Source organism: Lissotriton helveticus, chromosome 12, assembly GCF_964261635.1.
Source record: "Lissotriton helveticus chromosome 12, aLisHel1.1, whole genome shotgun sequence".
NCBI lineage: Eukaryota > Metazoa > Chordata > Amphibia > Caudata > Salamandridae > Lissotriton > Lissotriton helveticus.
Genome location: NC_136073.1, coordinates 239,367,920 through 239,385,547, shown reverse-complemented (window position 1 = coordinate 239,385,547; position 17,628 = coordinate 239,367,920). Strand labels below are relative to the sequence as shown.

The following is a 17,628-nucleotide window of genomic DNA, read 5'->3' as shown; positions in this document are numbered from 1 at the left end:
CAGAAACTACTCCTTGTCTTATTACATTGCAAAGCACCCATAAAGCCTCTTTACAAGTTAAAAATTGCTCTAACTTGCAGAATTCCCACCGCCCGAGCACCGAGTTGGGAAGAAGTTCTCCTTTTCCTTCCTCCTCTTTGCTTCCTCTTCAAACTGCATTACAAATGACAACGTTTTTTGCTTTAACGTTAAAATAATAGCTTTGTTAAGAAATGGCAACCATATCTGGTGTGCACTCCTCAAATCTGCACCAAGGACGTGAGTTTCACGCCGAGACGAAACCGGGGCAAATTTGTGCATGGTCTTCTACTTCTGAATAATACACTTCTTCCTCTGACTCCCAAAAAAGGAAGTACAGTGCTAGTTCCATTGCTGCAAGCAGCCTTTAATATTCTTCTGATGCCCGTCTCGCCCTTAGTCCCTCCATACAGTTTTCATCCCTGACACCTGATGTACCTGAAGTTAGGGGGGAGGGGGTAGCTGGCACCATTGTTGGCTCGGGCATCACTCTACCTCTGTGGCCTCCACTGCTGCACGTGATGGTGAGTAAGAAGTTGTGCGATGCATGTAGTTATAGACTCCAGTTTGTCTACAAAACATTTACTTTATCTGCATTGCTTGCGCTGCAAGAATTCAAGGGTTCCATGGTACGGTAAATCTACATTTGGTCCAGCGGCGAAAGAACAGATGTATGCACGAGAGCTTTGGAAAAGTGTGATGATCTTGCGCCAGACCAGCCTGTCTTTACACATCTTGTAAGAAAAAGCATCCTAAAGCCGGTTTAAAAAAAAAAAGTAAAGAGTATGAATTACAGCTCCATCATACTGCAGATATTGTGATGATTATTTATTTATTTATTTATATTTAATTTTCTAGAGCGCACAGCTACCCGGAGGTTTCCCGGCGCTAAACCAGCAAGGAAGGTGTACAATTGCATACATTATAGATCGAAAAGCCAAGTCTTTACATCTCTTCGAAACTTTAGGTAGTTGGGTTCAATACGAATCGACAGAGGGAGAGAGTTCCACAGGGAGGGTGCCAGAAAAGCAAAAGATCGGCCACCCATTCTGGCTCTCTTCGTCCTGGGGATCAGAAGTTTGTGTTGACTGGATGAGCGAAGAGTGCGGGAAGGAAGGTACGGATGAATTAGGGATTTCAAATACTGAGGGGCCTTACCAGTGTTAATCTTATGTATAATACACAGAGCTTTGAAATTACAGCGATTGTTAATGCAAAGCCAATGGAGGCTACGACGATGCAGAGATGTGGGGGATTTATAAGGTAATTTACATAGGAGACGGACTGCCATATTCTGGACCGTTTGTAATTTCCGGATTACCTCTTTCCCCGCTCCCAAAAAGAGAACGTTACCATAGTCCAGGCGAGATGTTATTAGCGCCTGGACTACGGTTTTCTGGGTTTCCAGGGGAAGCATCCAGGTGATTTTTCTCAACCATCTGAGGATGGTTATACAAACGGAAGAGACTCTCACAGCATGTTGTCTCATGGACAGCTGGTCATCAAATATTATTCCCAGGTTGCGGGCTGTTTTCGAGGGGTTAGGAGGGGTGCCCATTTTAACAGGCCAGTGAGAGGGTCCCCATAAGGCAGGATTGTTGCCAAACAGGAGGAGTTCTGTTTTCCCTCCGTTCAGTTTTAACTTGTTGTTGTGCATCCAGGAGGCAATATTGTTGAGGCCATGACAGAGGGATGATGTGGAGGAAAGATGACAGGTGGAGAGAGAGAAGATGATCTGTGTGTCATCTGCATATGAAAATATGGAGAGCCCTGCATGCTCCGCAATAGCACCCAGGGGTCTGACGTATAAAATAAAAAGGAGGGGGCTCAGGATGGAACCTTGTGGGACACCATGAGCAGATGTATGAATTTTGGACATCGAGGAAGCCGAAAAGACTTGAAAAGTCCGACCGGACAGGAAACTGACGAGCCATTCAAGGGCAGAATGCGTAATGCCAGACCTTTTTAAAATGTTAATCAAAATGGGGTGGGAGACCGTATCAAATGCGGCACTTAAATCTAATAAAATAAGTGCCACGGCCTCCCCTCTGTCCACCAGATGACGAATGGTTTCAGAGACTCCCAGCAGAGTGGATTCCGTAGAAAAGCCAGAACGAAACCCAGATTGTGAAGGGTGTAGGATGTTATGAGATTCAATATGGCTAGTGAGTTGTTTATTTATATGCTTTTCCAGAATCTTAGAGTAAACTGAGAGAAGCGAAATTGGCCGGAAGTTGGCGGGGTTACTTGAATCAGCATTGGCCTTTTTCAACAACGGGACGACCATTGCATGTTTCCATGAGTTGGGGACCTTGGCCTCCCTAAGAGATGTATTCAGTAGTTCCATGATGAGCTTTAGAGAAGATGGATCAAGGGTAAGCAAAATTTGAGGAGGGAAAGGATCCAGAGGGGAACCAGATTTAATACTTTTCACTAAGTCATATAGTGTGGAAGGGGTCAGGGGATCCCAGGCAGTGATCTCTGCTACAGCCAACTGAGGGACATCTGAGGTAGTAGATGCAGTAGGTTCAGAGACTGAATGAACGTTAAATGAGGCAAAGTCAGAATATATACTCTCGATTTTAGAAACAAAGAATTCTGCTAAGGAGTCACATTGTGCTTTATCTAGGCATGGGGCCTTGGGTTGACAAGTGGCACCAGAAATCTCCTGCACTACCTTGAACAAGGCTTTTGGACGATTTTGGGCATTTAGGATAGAAGAATTAACATATTCGATTCTGGCTGTCTTACAGAGGGTATGGTATTTTGCTAAAGCAGCTTTATATTGTAGTTTAGCTTGTGGATCGTATTCGGAACGCCACTTCCTTTCAAGATGTTTACAGCTGTTTTTTTCTTTTTTTAGTTGGTCATTAAACCATGGCGCCGGGGGATGATGTATATTAAATGTCTGCTTTCGAAGTGGGAGACAAATGTCTGCAGCAGACGTAAGCCAGCGATGAATGACGTCCACTTGATCAGTGCTGCTAACCTCAGTAAGGGGCATAGAGTCTGACAAAACAGAATTACATTTATTGGAATCTAATTTCTTCCAATTGCGGGTCATTCTGGGTTTGGGAGCAGTTGCTAGGTGGTTAGAGGGTCGATTAAACGAAATAGAGAATTCTACCACAAAGTGGTCAGACCACGGGATAGGTAAGGGAAGCTTGCAGGATACTGTGTCCAAGTTAGATAGAATAGGGTCAAGCAAATTGCCCGCCTTATGAGTAGGGCCTGAATTGTGTAAAGTAATATTCATGGCTGCTAAGTCAGACAGTAAATTTGTACTGATAGGGCAGGTTGTGTCATTAAAATGAATGTTTAGATCACCAAGAACGAGAAAATTAGTCGCTGTCAGTAATAGAGGAGCTAAACATTCTGGAAGAGATGAGGCCCAGGAAGAGGCAGCGCCAGGAGGGTGGTAAATCAAGGCGCCTGTAAGTGTGAGATTGGGGGATAACAGTATCTTAAACAGCCCAGCCTCACAATTAGGAATCGCAATATCATCCCATTTACAAGAAAGTGTTCTTTTAAAGATAATGGCTATTTCCCCCCCCCCCCCTTCCTTACCCTTTCTATTACTACCCAAGAAGGTGTAATTATCTGGGAGCGCGGCTGCAATATCAGGACCAGAATGGTCCGTCAACCAAGTCTCCGTGAGGAATAATGCATCAGGTTGACAGGAACTGAGAAGATCGAAAACGTCTCTGCTGTGCTTAGGGAGGGACCTGCAGTTTAAACTGATAAAGTTAAAAGTGTCTAAGGGGGGTTTCGGAATCGATTTGCATAGAAAATTAGATGCCGAAATGTCTGTTGTTGATGGAAGCGCAGTGAGACACAGCGAACAATCCGGGCAGGTCAGGGGCGTGTGCTGTGGGGAGAAAGGAGTGTCAGAAGAACAATGGGGTGGCCTGAGGGACAGGAGAATATTTTTGGAATAGGTTAGCCTAGAGTTAGCACACGTTGGGGCAAAGGGACTGGCCCTGGGCCGCATACAGTCGCGGACGGGCGCAGACGGGCAGGACTCTGGCACGACTCCGGCGCGCCATCGTCGCGCCCGGTGCGCGCGTCCGCTGCGCGTCACCCAGCACATCGGTTAAAGTAGGGAGGCGGCGGTAGAATGACTAGACCGCACACCCCCGCTTCCGCCGGAAGTGAATAGGGATAGTAAGACCTACCTCCACACCACGAGCTCGGCTCGGGGAGGAACGGGGAGTGGTAGAGCAGAGAAAAAGGTGACTGTCAGCAATCGACACACATGTTTTCTAAAAGCAAGCCCTTTTAAAAAACACACTAGTGCAGGCACCCGAAGATATGCCCCCCTGCTCTCTCACAGCAGCGCCACACACCCCGGAGCCATAATGCATAGGATTTAACAATTTACAATTAAAATAGGATGGCGTGGTCCGAGCACCTAAATCGTGCCCCCCACGAATTGGTTACGAAGCGAGGTGCGAGCACATAGATCGTGCCCCCCGCCATCAAGTCGTTGAATATGGCGCAGTAGTACAACAGTACACGTACCCTAGTTAGTAGGTCTGGAGCCTGACACTTCTCCTGCGTTAAGTAGGGAGGCGGCGGTAGAATGACTAGACCGCACACCCCCGCTTCCGCCGGAAGTGAATAGGGATAGTAAGACCTCCCTCCACACCACGAGCTCGGCTTGGGGAGGAACGGGGAGTGGTAGAGCAGAGAAAAAGGTGACTGTCAGCAATCGACACACACGCTTTCTAAAAGCAAGCCCTTTTTAAAAACACACGAGTGTAGGCACCCGAAGATATGCCCCCTGCTCTCTCACAGCAGCGTCACACACCCCGGAGCCATAATGCATAGGATTTCCGATATAGGTTAAAGTAGAACATTGTATATTCATTGACTCCATCATACATTGTATATCCAAGATAGAACTGAAAGACTTAGTGCAAACTAAAGTCTCTCAATTAGCCATGACTTCAACAGTAATTTTAAAATCTGGCAGAATAGCCCTCAAGAAAACGGAGCTAACTATAAAATAATGCACAGTTCCATATTACTGATCTTTGTGGTAGACCGTAAACTCAACCTAGATTCACACACAATGCCATGGTGAACACAGCTCACTAATAATCAACTTCTAAAATTGAAAGTGGTGTAGCTATTGATATTCTAAAGTTGCCTAAACACTAGTGGTCTCCTCTACAGTTTCAACTATTGATTAGTCACTAAACAATAATCTTACCCCTGTACTTAACAAGCTTAATTATCTACCTTTACAATCGCACTCAGATTAGAGTGTGAGGCTTTGAAGCGCTACTAAACGAAATACACCACAGTAAGTACAAAATAAACTCAAACTTGTAGGCGGCTTCAGAACACAAATTTGACGACTTGAAACAAAACTCTTCAACAAGACTTTTAATCTGTCCTGCTTTTTCTCAGGCTTTGTACCCAAGACCTGTAACTATAATTCAAGACCTCTTTCACAACTAGCAAAGCATGGCCTGATAAAATCACCTGCTTCTAAGCCGACTTTTCCCTCCCTAAGCCCGTACAATCACAACCTGACTATAGTACTTTTTCCTCCAAGTCGTCCGAGGATTAGTCGGGGGCGGCAGGCGTGGCTCACGGGTGAGGGGGAGGCGAGTACAGGGGCTATGGGGAAGGGGGTTGTCGCGGGGGGAGCGGTGGTTCTAAATGTAAGAAGAAAGAAAATTTCCTCGAGGCCAGGTCCCGCGACTCCTCTGCTCCTGCTCTTCTGAGTCCGCTTTGAGGAACAGGCAGCCAGGCTCCCTCCCCTAAGCCAATCACAACGCTGCAGTGCAGCGTTGTGATTGGTCTTAGCGCTGTGACATGAGGCCTTAAGAAGCTAGGGGCTGTAGGGGTGGGCATGTTCTCCATGCAGTCTGTAATGCAACCTGCATAGAGTTGAGTGAGGTTCGCATGAATGCTTTGGGCGTCCCCAGAGGGCGGACCAAACAGTCATTGCGCACTTGAGTAGGCAAACCGCTCTGCTCCTCCCCTGCTCCGTGAGCAGAGCAGCCCAGCCCACCCTCCCGCCCGCAAAGGAAACAGAACATGATTACTAAAAGTTATTATCATGCTATGTTTCCTCTTCTCACACTGCTTGAAACAGTGGAGGACGCTCCTCCGCCATAGCGGAGGAGTCACCACTGTGATTATTACACAGTAGAACCTGACCTTTGGCAGCCTGGCAAACCTTAGCTCTCCTGACTCTAAGGCATTGCTATGGACATCATTTAGGGGTCGCCAGAGGTCGCAGCTGCCACTCCCAGCATGCCCTTTGTGAACTCTGGCACTACCTTTACGACCACTGACCTGAGAGGTGGCAAAATCAGTGGCAGGAATACAGTGACAGCTCGTCTTACGGACGTTGGTTGGGGCTCCACTCGCTTTTTGAGTAATGTTTCATTACAGTAATAGTGAGTAATATTACATGGAGCACAGTTCGGTGGAACATGACCTTCCCTGGGAGCTGAGGGGAGTAACGAAATGCTACTACCCCCGGTATTTTGGTGAATTGACGTCCATGGGCATTGCTTCTAGACGGCCATGATACTGCTACCTTGATACTCCTCTTCCCTTACAGCTGTGCCTGTTTGTATGGAGAGTGATGAACGCAGCAGCCGTCCGTCCCCTCCTTTCTTTGTGATCTTCGGTGAGTGAATACATTATCAACCTTTTAAAGTTGAGATACTTTATCCCCATGTAACCTATGTGATTTGCTCAGGGCTGTTTATAAAAACAATATCAGTGCTGCTGAAAATCGAACAAAAAAAGCCCTCCCCCCTCTTCCATTGGTTGAAATGAGTAGTTTTGTTATTTTTATTCTCTAGTGGGGAGTGTTTTATCCTATAGAGTATAGGTTTCCTTTGGAGAATTAATCTGTGGCTGACAGTTACATTGGTTACCTGGCTTGAATAAAATGAGTTGTCCTATTCCCATGGACCGTTTTACCTTTGCGAAGTAGCATGGCCAGCTGATAGTGTTGGGGGCAGACGTTTTGGGTCCTGCAGCAGTATTGTGATGCAGCTGAGGCATTTAAAGCTTCCAGCTTGCTCAAATCGCTGATTCTTACATTTCCTCCAGAGGCTTTTGGCAGTGCCCGCAGTAATCCTCGTAGCCATGTAATAAAGACACAGGTCGCCAATGAAAGAAAAGTATTTGTGCCACTTTGAAAGGACTGACTGTTCCAGCTTGCTCTTGACAATGCATAATTTTATAAAACAAAAACCCTTCCCCCAGTTCATTGCGCAATGGGTATACGTATAAAGATGATATCATAGTCTCATGACTGAGCTGTAGGCAGCTGCAGAAAGCAACCCTCCTAATGCTTCGTGCTGAACAGTAATTTGCTTCTCTGCATTTTCACCTACATTATCGCCTGCATGTTTAGTTTACGAAATCTTGAGTTTTGCAAAGTGCATGCCTGAGCATATGCAAACGTGCATAAATTCCGTTCCCTTCTACGATTTCTGCTCTCTTTTTAGTGTATTGACATTGAATCTTTGTGATTCTAATCTTTTTGCTTACATATTTTCTCCACACCATTTGTATGCACTGTGATGTGCAAGTGTGTGGTGGCACATAAGAAATACCTGATCTTTTGACCGTATATCAGTAAATGTTTAACATGGTTCACTTCAGTGTCATACGCTTTGTGATCCACCCATGAGATCTATTTTGAAGGCAAATAACTTTCCTTTTAAGAAGCTAGGCTCACTTTGGAAAGTGAAAGTGCTGTTCCCTGCATTAGAGATCGAGACAAATAACTGTAAACAATGTAATGCAACCACATTTAATCAGTCAATCAGGGGTTGGTACAGCGGAGATACTCACCCGCGAGTGTCTCAAGGCGCTGGAGGGAGGGGTGGGTACTGCTGGTCCGTCTGTGTTCAGTCGAAAAATCAGGTCTTGAGTCTCCATCAACAGGGATTGCCTGAAGTGGAGGGGCAGTGTGTTCCAGGTCTTGGCGAGTTAGGAGAAGGATCTTCCTCTGGTTCTTGTCTCATGGATATGAGGGATCGAGGCAAGGGCTAGTCAGGCGGAGAGGAGTGGCGGTGTCTGGCTATACCGTGGAATGCGAGGAGGTGGTTCAGGTATGCTGGTCCAGAATTGTGGAGGGCTTTGCAGGCGATTCTTTTGTTGACTGCGAACCAATGAAGTTCACGAAGGTGGGGATGCTGAGGACCAGTCTTGCTGCAATATTATGAATGTTCTGTAGTTTTCTGAGGAGTTTCTGGGTGATGCTGGCATTGCCGTAGTCAAGCCTGCTGGTGGAGTGCGTGGGTGACTGTCTTTCTTGCTTAGGTGGGGATCCATCTGAAGGTCTTTTGGAGTAGGCATAGTTTGTAAAAGCAGCTATGAGGAGGATACAGCGTTGATCTAGCAGATCATTGTGAGCCAGGAGTCCAGCATGATGCTGAGGTTGCATGTGCGATCTAAACGGTTGGGGGAGAGGGGTCCCAGTGCAGTAGGCCACCAGGAGTTCTCAGGCAGAGGGGGTGGGTCCCAGGTAGAGTACTTCCGTCTCATCAGAGTTGAGTTTCAGGCCGCTGTCCTCCATCCAGGAGGCAACGGCCTTCATCCCTCTATGGAAGTTGATTATGGCAGCTGAGGGTCCGTTGGTGAAGGAGAGGATCAGCTGGGTGTCTGTGAAGGAGGCAATGTTGAGTTCATGGTTTCTTTGGACGGCAGCGAGGGGGGCATGTAGACATTGAAGAGGGTGGGCCTCAGGGAGGAGCCCTGGGGCACTCCGCAGCTGATTTGTGTAGGTTAGGAGCTGAATGGAGGTAGTCTGACTCAATGAGTTCAGCAGCGAGGTTGCAGTGGATCCAGCCTAATGCCTTGCTGCAGAAGCCGTAATCGTAGAGTCTTGTGATTAGCGTTTAGTGTGAGACTGTATCAAAGGCAGCAGAGAGGTTTAGCAGGATCAGGGCTGCCACTTCACCCCGGTCGAGGAGGGTGTGGATGTTAGTGGTTGCGAGGAGTTCGGTCTTGGTGCTGTTGATTGCTTCGGAACCAGATTGTGAGATATCCAGGATGTGGTTCACTTGATGAATTCGGAGAGTTGGGCTTTGATGGCCTTCTCAGTGACCTTTGCTGGGAAGGGGAGCAAGGAGATGGGACGAACGTTTTTGAGGTCTGTCGGGTCGGCAAACAGCTTTTTCAGCAGGAGGTTGATCTGATCGTGTTACCAGTCTGAGAAGGTGGCGATTTCGATGGAGCAGTTGATGGTGCTCTGGAGTTCCGGGGCGATGGAGATGACTGTTCTGTGAAATATGTGGTAGAGGTCCGTGGGGGCTCCTGAGTGGATGTTCTTATTTGTCTTGAGTGTCGTCTATGGTGAGCGGGGTCCAGTTGAACAGGGTAGGTTCGGTGCAGTTTGATTGGGAGGGGGGTGTCTGGCTCCGTGGCTGGGTCTTGAGCGTTGGAACTGTTGTAGATCAGTCTGATCTTTTGGTGAAAGTAGATGCAGAGTTTGTCGCAGATTTCTTGGGGGGACGTCCGAGATCTCACTGCTGAGCCTGGCGAACTCCTTGACGATGGCGAAGATTTCTTTACTGTTGTTGGCGTGGATTCTGTCTTGGAGGGCCGTTTTCTTTGTGGTTTCAAGGGTTTTATTGTTCCTCCATCTAATTGAAGCATAAGAATTGTTATGATGTCTTAAAATCGGGAACAGACTCAAGCATGCTTGTTTGCTACCATCCTATATTAGAAAACAGTTCATAGTAATGCTTTGTATAGAAGACTGGTGTCTAACTTGAGTACTAGAGGGCCTTAGCGAATCCGATTATCAGCACTGTACACGATTGATTTACACTCAACAAATACAAATGGAAATTATTCTTAGTTTGTAGTTATCCTAAAAACTGGTATCGCGTGAAACTTCCGTTCCTGGACCACGTCAAAAATCCTTGGTGGTGGATAAATTCCTTTATTTAAAGCAAGCTTTGGACGCAGGGAGTGTTCATTAAGGTCCATGCTTCCTCGCACCTGGAGGTGTTTTAAGCCAGCAGCAATTAAATGTAAGATAGATTCAAGTGGGGTCCTTTGCAGCTTAAAGCTACTAGTTTCACGTGCTTTGCAACGGGGCGCCATCTAGTGGCTGGTTCGGCAAAGCAACGTATTCATTTGAATAACATTTTAGTTAGCTTCAACATTGACAAGTCTGTTTGAGTCAAGATAACGGTGGCCCGAAATGTACCATCTTGGTGTATTGTTCGTTTCACACCATCTAAATTAGAAGTGCGCTGTCTGGACCGGATAAAAAAAATTTCGGTGACTGTTGATTTGGACTTAAAAACTTGACGGTATGGTAGGTTGCATACAGTCACTCCCAAACGTAGCCATTTGTTCGATAGCTTGCTTAATCTCCACAACGGCCCCAAAAGCGCTGGGATGCCTGGTTTCACCCTGGGGGTGCCCAGGAGTGGACACTCACAGGGAAAACCAGGAAGGGTTCTTAAGCGGCATACGGACAGCGCCGGGACACTACCTCACGGAAGTAGCTGTGCGCTCTATAAATACCGGTACATTTACATTTATCCTCTGTACTTTCGGAATTAGGCTACATAGGCCATTACATTATTGCCCGAAATCACTTGGGTCTGCACGCATTGGTAGTTAAACATACAATGTGCAATTTGTATGTCCTGGGTAACACTGCTGTTACCGAGCAAGGCTTTCTCACTCTTTCCGCCCACTTGTTAAAGCTGCCTCGGGACTGCGCCATAGCATAGTTTTTTTCATTCAGAGTTGGATTGGGGCCATTATTCGACCGGGCAGCCATAATAAGTGACCCACATTCACAGATCGCAATCTTTTGCAGTACGCTGCCCAGTTAGGATAATAGAGCTAAATGATAGCAAACATTTGCGGTAATAAACGTATTTTAAAGCTTATAGGGTCAGGTTTTAAATTGGAAATTAACATTCCAATGAAAAAAATATACTTTAGAAGCACAGAATTATAACAAAAAAACAAACAAAAAAAACATGCTTTCAATTGTTTTTTTTAATCCATACGTTTGCTGTGGATGTTTTAATTTATGTTCACTGGGCAACATGATCGAGTACAGAGCTAAACTGCCTTTTAGACACACCATGAGTTTTACGATGATCATTTTATATTTTCCAGAACTTGAGGCCCTCAAATGTTCAGAGACTGTGAAAGGTGCATCTGTGTTTTGTTTTACTTTAGCATCACGTTTACGTTCTGACAAAGGGAATGATGCTAGTGTGTAAATGCAAAAACAAAGAAAAACGTGTCGCTTTCCTTACATGCAGTTTTATATAGAATGAGGCATTGGAGCGCTTGGTGACCACCAGGTATCATTACAGAGGGACGTATTTTTTTTTTTAGGTTCATGTAGATTGTGCTTTATTTATCCAGGATCACAGAATGTCGAACTGATGCTGGGACTTGAACTTGGTGTCCTAGTTTTAAAGTCAACTACGGCCACAACTGTTTCTGTTGACTACAGTAATTGTTATCCGGTAGACAAAGGAGAAGAGCAGAGACTGGTTTATTTCCACTGCGTACAGAAGGACAAAAATAAACTGAGGATCTCTCTCGCTGCCCTTCACCAAGCCCCCCCTCAACCCATGCTCCAGTTCTCTCCCCTACTGCAGTCCCCTGAAAAGTAAGTGCTAATGGCTTCCCATCAGCAGATCCTTGCAGACCCTTTCATACCTGAAAGGAGCCAGAGGGCAGGCATATCTTATGCTGTGACAGGGGGAAGACCTCATTGTCATTCTGCCTCCGACATTAGCTTGCTGGCCTGACTTCATGTACATAGGATCATGTTTGTTAAGGCTGTAACAGCCTTTCACTCTGTGCACCAGGGGTGGACTCCTTAGTAGACCAAACACGCATTTAAAATGTAATAGGTTTCACCTTTGACTAAGTTAAAGCCATTGCTTTCCTAATGGTATTGTATAGCAAAGCAAATGGCTTTAACTTAATAAAAGGCAAGACCTATTTCATTTTCAATGCTTGATGCTTCTTAGCCGAGTGACAGGGTACATGCCATAAAAGAGAATCTGGCTGAGCAGGCGCTGTCAGGGGCTTGCCGCCTGTGCACAGGGATATAGGGGCCCCAGGGAGCTCAGGCTCCCACGCACTACGGGGTTGGGGTATTGTTACTTAACTTCCAGCTTCCTCTGCTACTGACCACAGCCAGTAGCCTCTCGCCCCACCAGCCTCCCGCAGCTTCACTCCTCGGAATTAATGCTCAGATTACGAGGTTATCGGCAGAGCCCAGGGCATGGTTTCCCGGACAGGGTGAGGGCTGGCGGCACCACGCCCTGGCACCCACATAAAAGCACTAAAGCCCTTGGCTTACACATGCCCCCTCCTGTAATTGTCAGCTCCTCCACATTGTTCTGCACCCCTTGTTAGCAGCTGTTGCCTATTTATTAATACCGACCCCCTAAAATACACAGACCCTGAAGATGACCCCGCTGCCGCGCTGGGCACCTGCCACCGCAGGGTGACCTTCCCGGAGCTCTGCTCCTGCTCAGAGTAAACACTAGCATCTCACCCTGCCCCCCCCACCCCTCAACCAGCCGAGGATATTCATTCCACTGCAGGTAGAGCAGAGCCCGGGGAGGGTGATAGAGCCAAGAATTTTGTTTTCTTCCACCAGCCTTCATTGTGGCCGGTGAACACCACATGCTTATTGGGCCATTACTCTCACACTTTGTGGGAAACTGTTGCAAAAGTGCTCCCACAGGTCCCAGAGGAAGCCAAGGCCATCCTCTCCCAGGCAGTATCAGATGGGAGAGATGCGGCAAAGTTCGCCATTCATTGTGGTCTCGACACGACCGACTTGCTAAGCAGATCGAAATTATTGATGGTGACTGTTCAACGCCACGCCTGGTTGAGGACTTCTGTTTTTTGCTAGGGATGTCCAGGCCCCTCTCATGGTCATGCCTTTTGATGGCACTCATCTCTTCGGAGACCAGGCAGACCTGGTGCTGGAGCACTTTCAGAACTTGCGAGCTACTGCCAACTCCTTAGGCATCTCAGTGGCCATTTGCCCCAGTCTGTTTTTCGCCCCTTTTGTGGCTGCGGAAGGTGATTTCAGCCGTGCCAGCCATATCCCAGCCACAAGGTGCACAAGACCTACAGCCTCTGTGCCGCCGTGGGGGTGGCTCATTGCGGTCCAAAGTGGGTCGGGTGGCCAGAGGTCAGGTCAACATCTCAAGATCATGGGCGGCCATTTAGTGGGAGGATCAACCATCACCCCCACCACTGGCAGGACATCACCTTGGACAGGTGGGTCCTCCAGATAGTCAGAAGCGGCTACTCCCTCCCATTCGAGAATACCACTCCCTCAATGCCTCACGCTTACGACTGGCTGACTGAAAATCACCTGACCTTGCTTCAGGAGGAAGTATTGACTCTCTTCGCCAAGGGAGCAATAGCGAGGGTTCCAGCATCAGAAGTAGGTTGTTATTCCCTCTACTTTCTCTTCCTGAAGAAGGAAAAGGGTCTACGCCCTATCCTACATCTGTGAGCCCTCTACTACTTCCTCCAAAAGGAAAAGTTTAAGCTGCTCACTCTAGCTCGGGTCTTATCTGGTCTGGACCCATGAGACTGGATGGTAGCGTTGGACTACCAGGACACCTATTTTCACATTCCCGTCTGCACATCGGCTCTGCCTGCGGTTTACAGTACGCCACTAGCACTTTCAATTCATCGTACTCTCCTTTGGCCTCACCAGCGCTCCTCGGGTGTTCACCAAAGTGTTGGCGGTGGTCGCGCTCATCTGCACAGATGGGAGGGGTGGGGTGGGGGGGTACCAGTCTTCCCCTAACTCGATGACTGGCTATTGAAGGCGAGCTCGCCCCAGGCTGTCATCTCCAACTCCCGAATGCTCGAACCTCCTGCATTTGCTGGGAATCACTATCAACGTGCCAAAGTCACACCTGATTCCCTCTTAGACGCTCCCTTTCATCTGAGCTGTTCTGGACACTGTGCAGTTTCGGGCCTATTCTCCCTAGCGGCTATTCTAAGACACTCAGGCTATGATGCCGATGTTTAAGCCTCTATCCTAGATTTTGGTGAGAATTACTGTGAGGCTTATGAGCCTCATGGCCTCCTGCTTTCTGCTAGTGACACACGGCAGATGTCATATGCAGGCTCTTTAGTGGGACCTTAAGTGGCAGTGGACACAGCATCAGGGGAATCCCTCCAAAACGTTCCAGATCTCAGAGAGAACTGTACAGGATCTGCAGTGGGGGCTAAACAACCACGATTGGGTCAGAGACAGATCCCTCTCCCTTTCTCAACCAGACCACACAGTAGTGACAGATGTCACTTCTGGGATGGGGCGGCATTATGGCAGAGGTGGAGAACAGAGTTCTGTAGTCTCAGCGAAATCCAGACTCCACATCAACTTGCTGGAGCTCTGAGAAATTTGCTTGGCATTGAAAGTCTTTCTTCCTTCAATCAAGGGAAAGCTGTTTCAAATGTTCACGGACAACACCACCCCCATGTGATTCTGCAATAAACAGGGGGGATGAAGTCATGGAGCCTTTGTCAGGGGACCCTGCGTCTCCGGGCTGGAAAAGCAGGGCAAATCCCTGGTGGTTCAACACCTGACAGGTTCTCTTAACACCAGGGCAGATTAACTCCGGCGTCGATGCCTTGCGACTCATCAATGGCGTCTCCATCTGGAGGTAGAACAAAGCGTCTTTCAACAGTGGGGACAGCCTTGGTTAGATCTATTGGCCTTTGCTGAGAATACGCAGTGCCAGCAGTTTTGCTCGCTGGAGTTTCCAAGGGGGCACTCCCCTCGTAGACTCTTCATCTCTAGTGGAGCTCAGGCCTCCTATACTCCTTTCCTCCAATACCACTTCAGTCCTCAAGAAGATCAGGAGCTACCGGGACCAAGTAATTATTGTGGCTTAGGACTGGGCACGTGGAGTCTGGTATCCCAAGCTTTTCCAATTGAGCATAGATCCTCTGATCAGGCTGCCCCTTCGGGAGGATCTTCTGTCGCAGCAGCAGGGGAGGGTCCTCCACCCGAACCTGTCAACTACGCCTTCTTGTGTGGAGATTGAGTGGTGGCAGTTGATAGCATTCAACCTTCCTCCTGAAGTCTGTAATGTTGTTTTGGCAAAACCAAAAGGATCCACCTTCAAGGGGGTTCAGAAGAATGTGTTTCCTATCAAGGTAGGATGCACTCAGTGCTTGCTTAAATACCCCTCACACACCAAAAGGGCCCTTGGTGTCATGCTTCATCATAGGGGTCTTCCCGCGACGGGGCGTGCAACGACCAGCGACTTCGCTGGAGCACTGATTTTACACTACTATGTGTGATGTAGAGGCAGTGAGAGGAAGGGTCAAGGGTGGATGCAGTAAGTGAATTAAAAACCTGACCTCATGGACTTAAAAAACTTTAATAGGTCATGGAGGCTGGTGCTGTTAAAAAGGTGGTGCGGAGTTGTCCTGCATGTTATGTGCTTATACTCCTGATCAAGTCAACATGTTTCGAAGCATCAAGGCTTCTTCATAAGGACTAGAAATGATCCCTTCAGTATTCACTATGTTGCTGTCAATTTGTGCTATAACAATGTGCTATAAACAAGAGGTAATTCATTTGCGGCTAGATGTCTCTATCAGATAGACAAGTTACTTGCCTTTGGTAACGCCTTATCTGGTAGAGACATTACGTAGCCGCAGATTTCTTACTGACCTACCCTACCCCACTACATTGTGGTTAGGTTTTTAGAGTCGTGCTGTTCCCTTTCAGGGACCTAGTTGTTCAAAACACACCAATGTCAGTGCAATTCATGGCACCGTGCTTAAGTCACGTAAACTAACTGACAGCACGTCAAGGTGGCACCTATATAGGTGACGCGGACGTAACAACGGCGCCAACGTAGTCACGTGGAGCTGGCACATGCCAGGGGTATTGCTCAAAGAAAAATCTCAGATCCACTCAAACACCTTACAAATTCAAAGGTAAGGAATCTGCGGCTATAAGGCATTACCAAAGGTAAGTAACTTCTCCATCCAACACAGTAAATTCCACACTCACACTTCTACGCATGTTTCTCTCTCCTCTCACTATATTACTCCTTTTCTAACCCTTCCCCCGATGAGCTAAAAACAATCCAACAATGGAGCCGAGCAACTCGCGCAATGCACACCGGAGGAGGAGTCACTATACCGCATGACTCGGACTTCTTCGACGAAAAACAACTTTTGTTTGAGTGATCCCAACACTGGATGGCAAGGTAATGCTAAGCATATGAATCTACGGCACTACAAGCTACGAATAGATGCTTACAGGGAAAGTAACATTTTCATTCAGCATCATTTGGTTCCTCTACAAAGCTTCACTGTATATATGTATGTAGCCATTGATATAGCACAACTCCACCCAAAAAGCAGCGGAGCACTTGTCTGAATCATGCACCAATTCCAAGTTGTAGCATTGAGGTCCTGTGGAATCTGGCCTATTTTCAGATAATTCTTTCTGCCATCTCTTCTTAAAGAAGAGTCTGATGCTTGGTATGTATCCAAGATGGTGGGAGACATCATGGATGAGAATTTGAAGAAAACAATGAGCACTTGTAATGCTCCCTTGTCTTATTATCTGTACTGTCTTACTATAGCATCCTTCTCAATCTTTTACAGTTTAGCTCCTGCTTGAGCACAACCTTTAAATGTTAATGTGTTAAATTTTGTGTTCATATATTTGCGTTTTAACATATCAGTCAGTATCAATGTATGTTAAGGGTTTCTTCTATTCAATTTTCACAGGATAAAGATAAAGTTTCCCTGAACAAAACTCCCAAGTTGGACAGAAATGATGCCGGCAAGGAGGTGAAGGAAAAAGCAACAAAGAGAAAATTACCTTTCACTGTTGGAGCAAATGGAGAGCAGAAAGATTCGGATACAGGTAACTGAAAATGAATGGACAGTGCTTCCCATCTTTTCTAGTGCACCCGATCATTCCCTGTAAAAATTCAATCTTCCTAATGTGAAGTCCTATATTCACAAGCATTAGTGGACAATCCTCCATCTAATTTTCATTACTAATGTGATAAATGTGAAAATATTTGAATGGCTGCCATACCCAATTGTTAAAGCATTTTTCTGCAGAAACCTTTTTAAGAGACATTGCCACGCTCCTGGGTCCCTGTTACCTCCTGTGAATCTACATTTTATATGGTGCTTATTTGTTAGTCTCAAAGAAGCTGTGAATTTAGGGTAAACCTCAGGAGGGACAAAACACTGGTGTAATTATTTTATTATTGAAGCTATGCCTGGACATTATTCCAAATTCCAATGGTTCCTCTAAAGTAGTATCACCCTGCTATTCCTCAGCATGGGTCTTTTTAGGGAAGGTATCAATTTTGTGGCTAGACCGTGGCCCATGTCCTAAAAATTATTTTTTTCTATGCAGGAATGTGACTTAATGCTAATAACATATGGTTTACTATGGTGGCTTGTGGGCAAAATGTTTGTCTAAACCTGTCCAAATCTTGAGGATTTTATCAATATCACATAAGACTCTTTATGTGAATGTAGTTATAGCCGAGTTCTATACAAATTTGTACTGTATAGTTTTGGTAGATTAATGATCTGTCATTTCTT

The 17,628-nt window shown here is 46.6% G+C and overlaps 1 protein-coding gene across 5 annotated transcripts in view; it reads left to right on the top strand.

Moving 5' to 3' along the window:
• Positions 1 to 17,628, top strand: part of ANKRD11 (ankyrin repeat domain 11) — a 1,187,914-nt gene that overhangs the window by 778,935 nt on the left and 391,351 nt on the right. For all 5 annotated transcript variants that reach the window (XM_078671259.1, XM_078671260.1, XM_078671262.1 and 2 more), the window contains one exon: positions 16,792 to 16,930. In XM_078671259.1, coding sequence (XP_078527385.1) covers positions 16,792 to 16,930 — 139 coding nt within the window. The remainder of the gene's footprint in view (positions 1 to 16,791; positions 16,931 to 17,628) is intronic.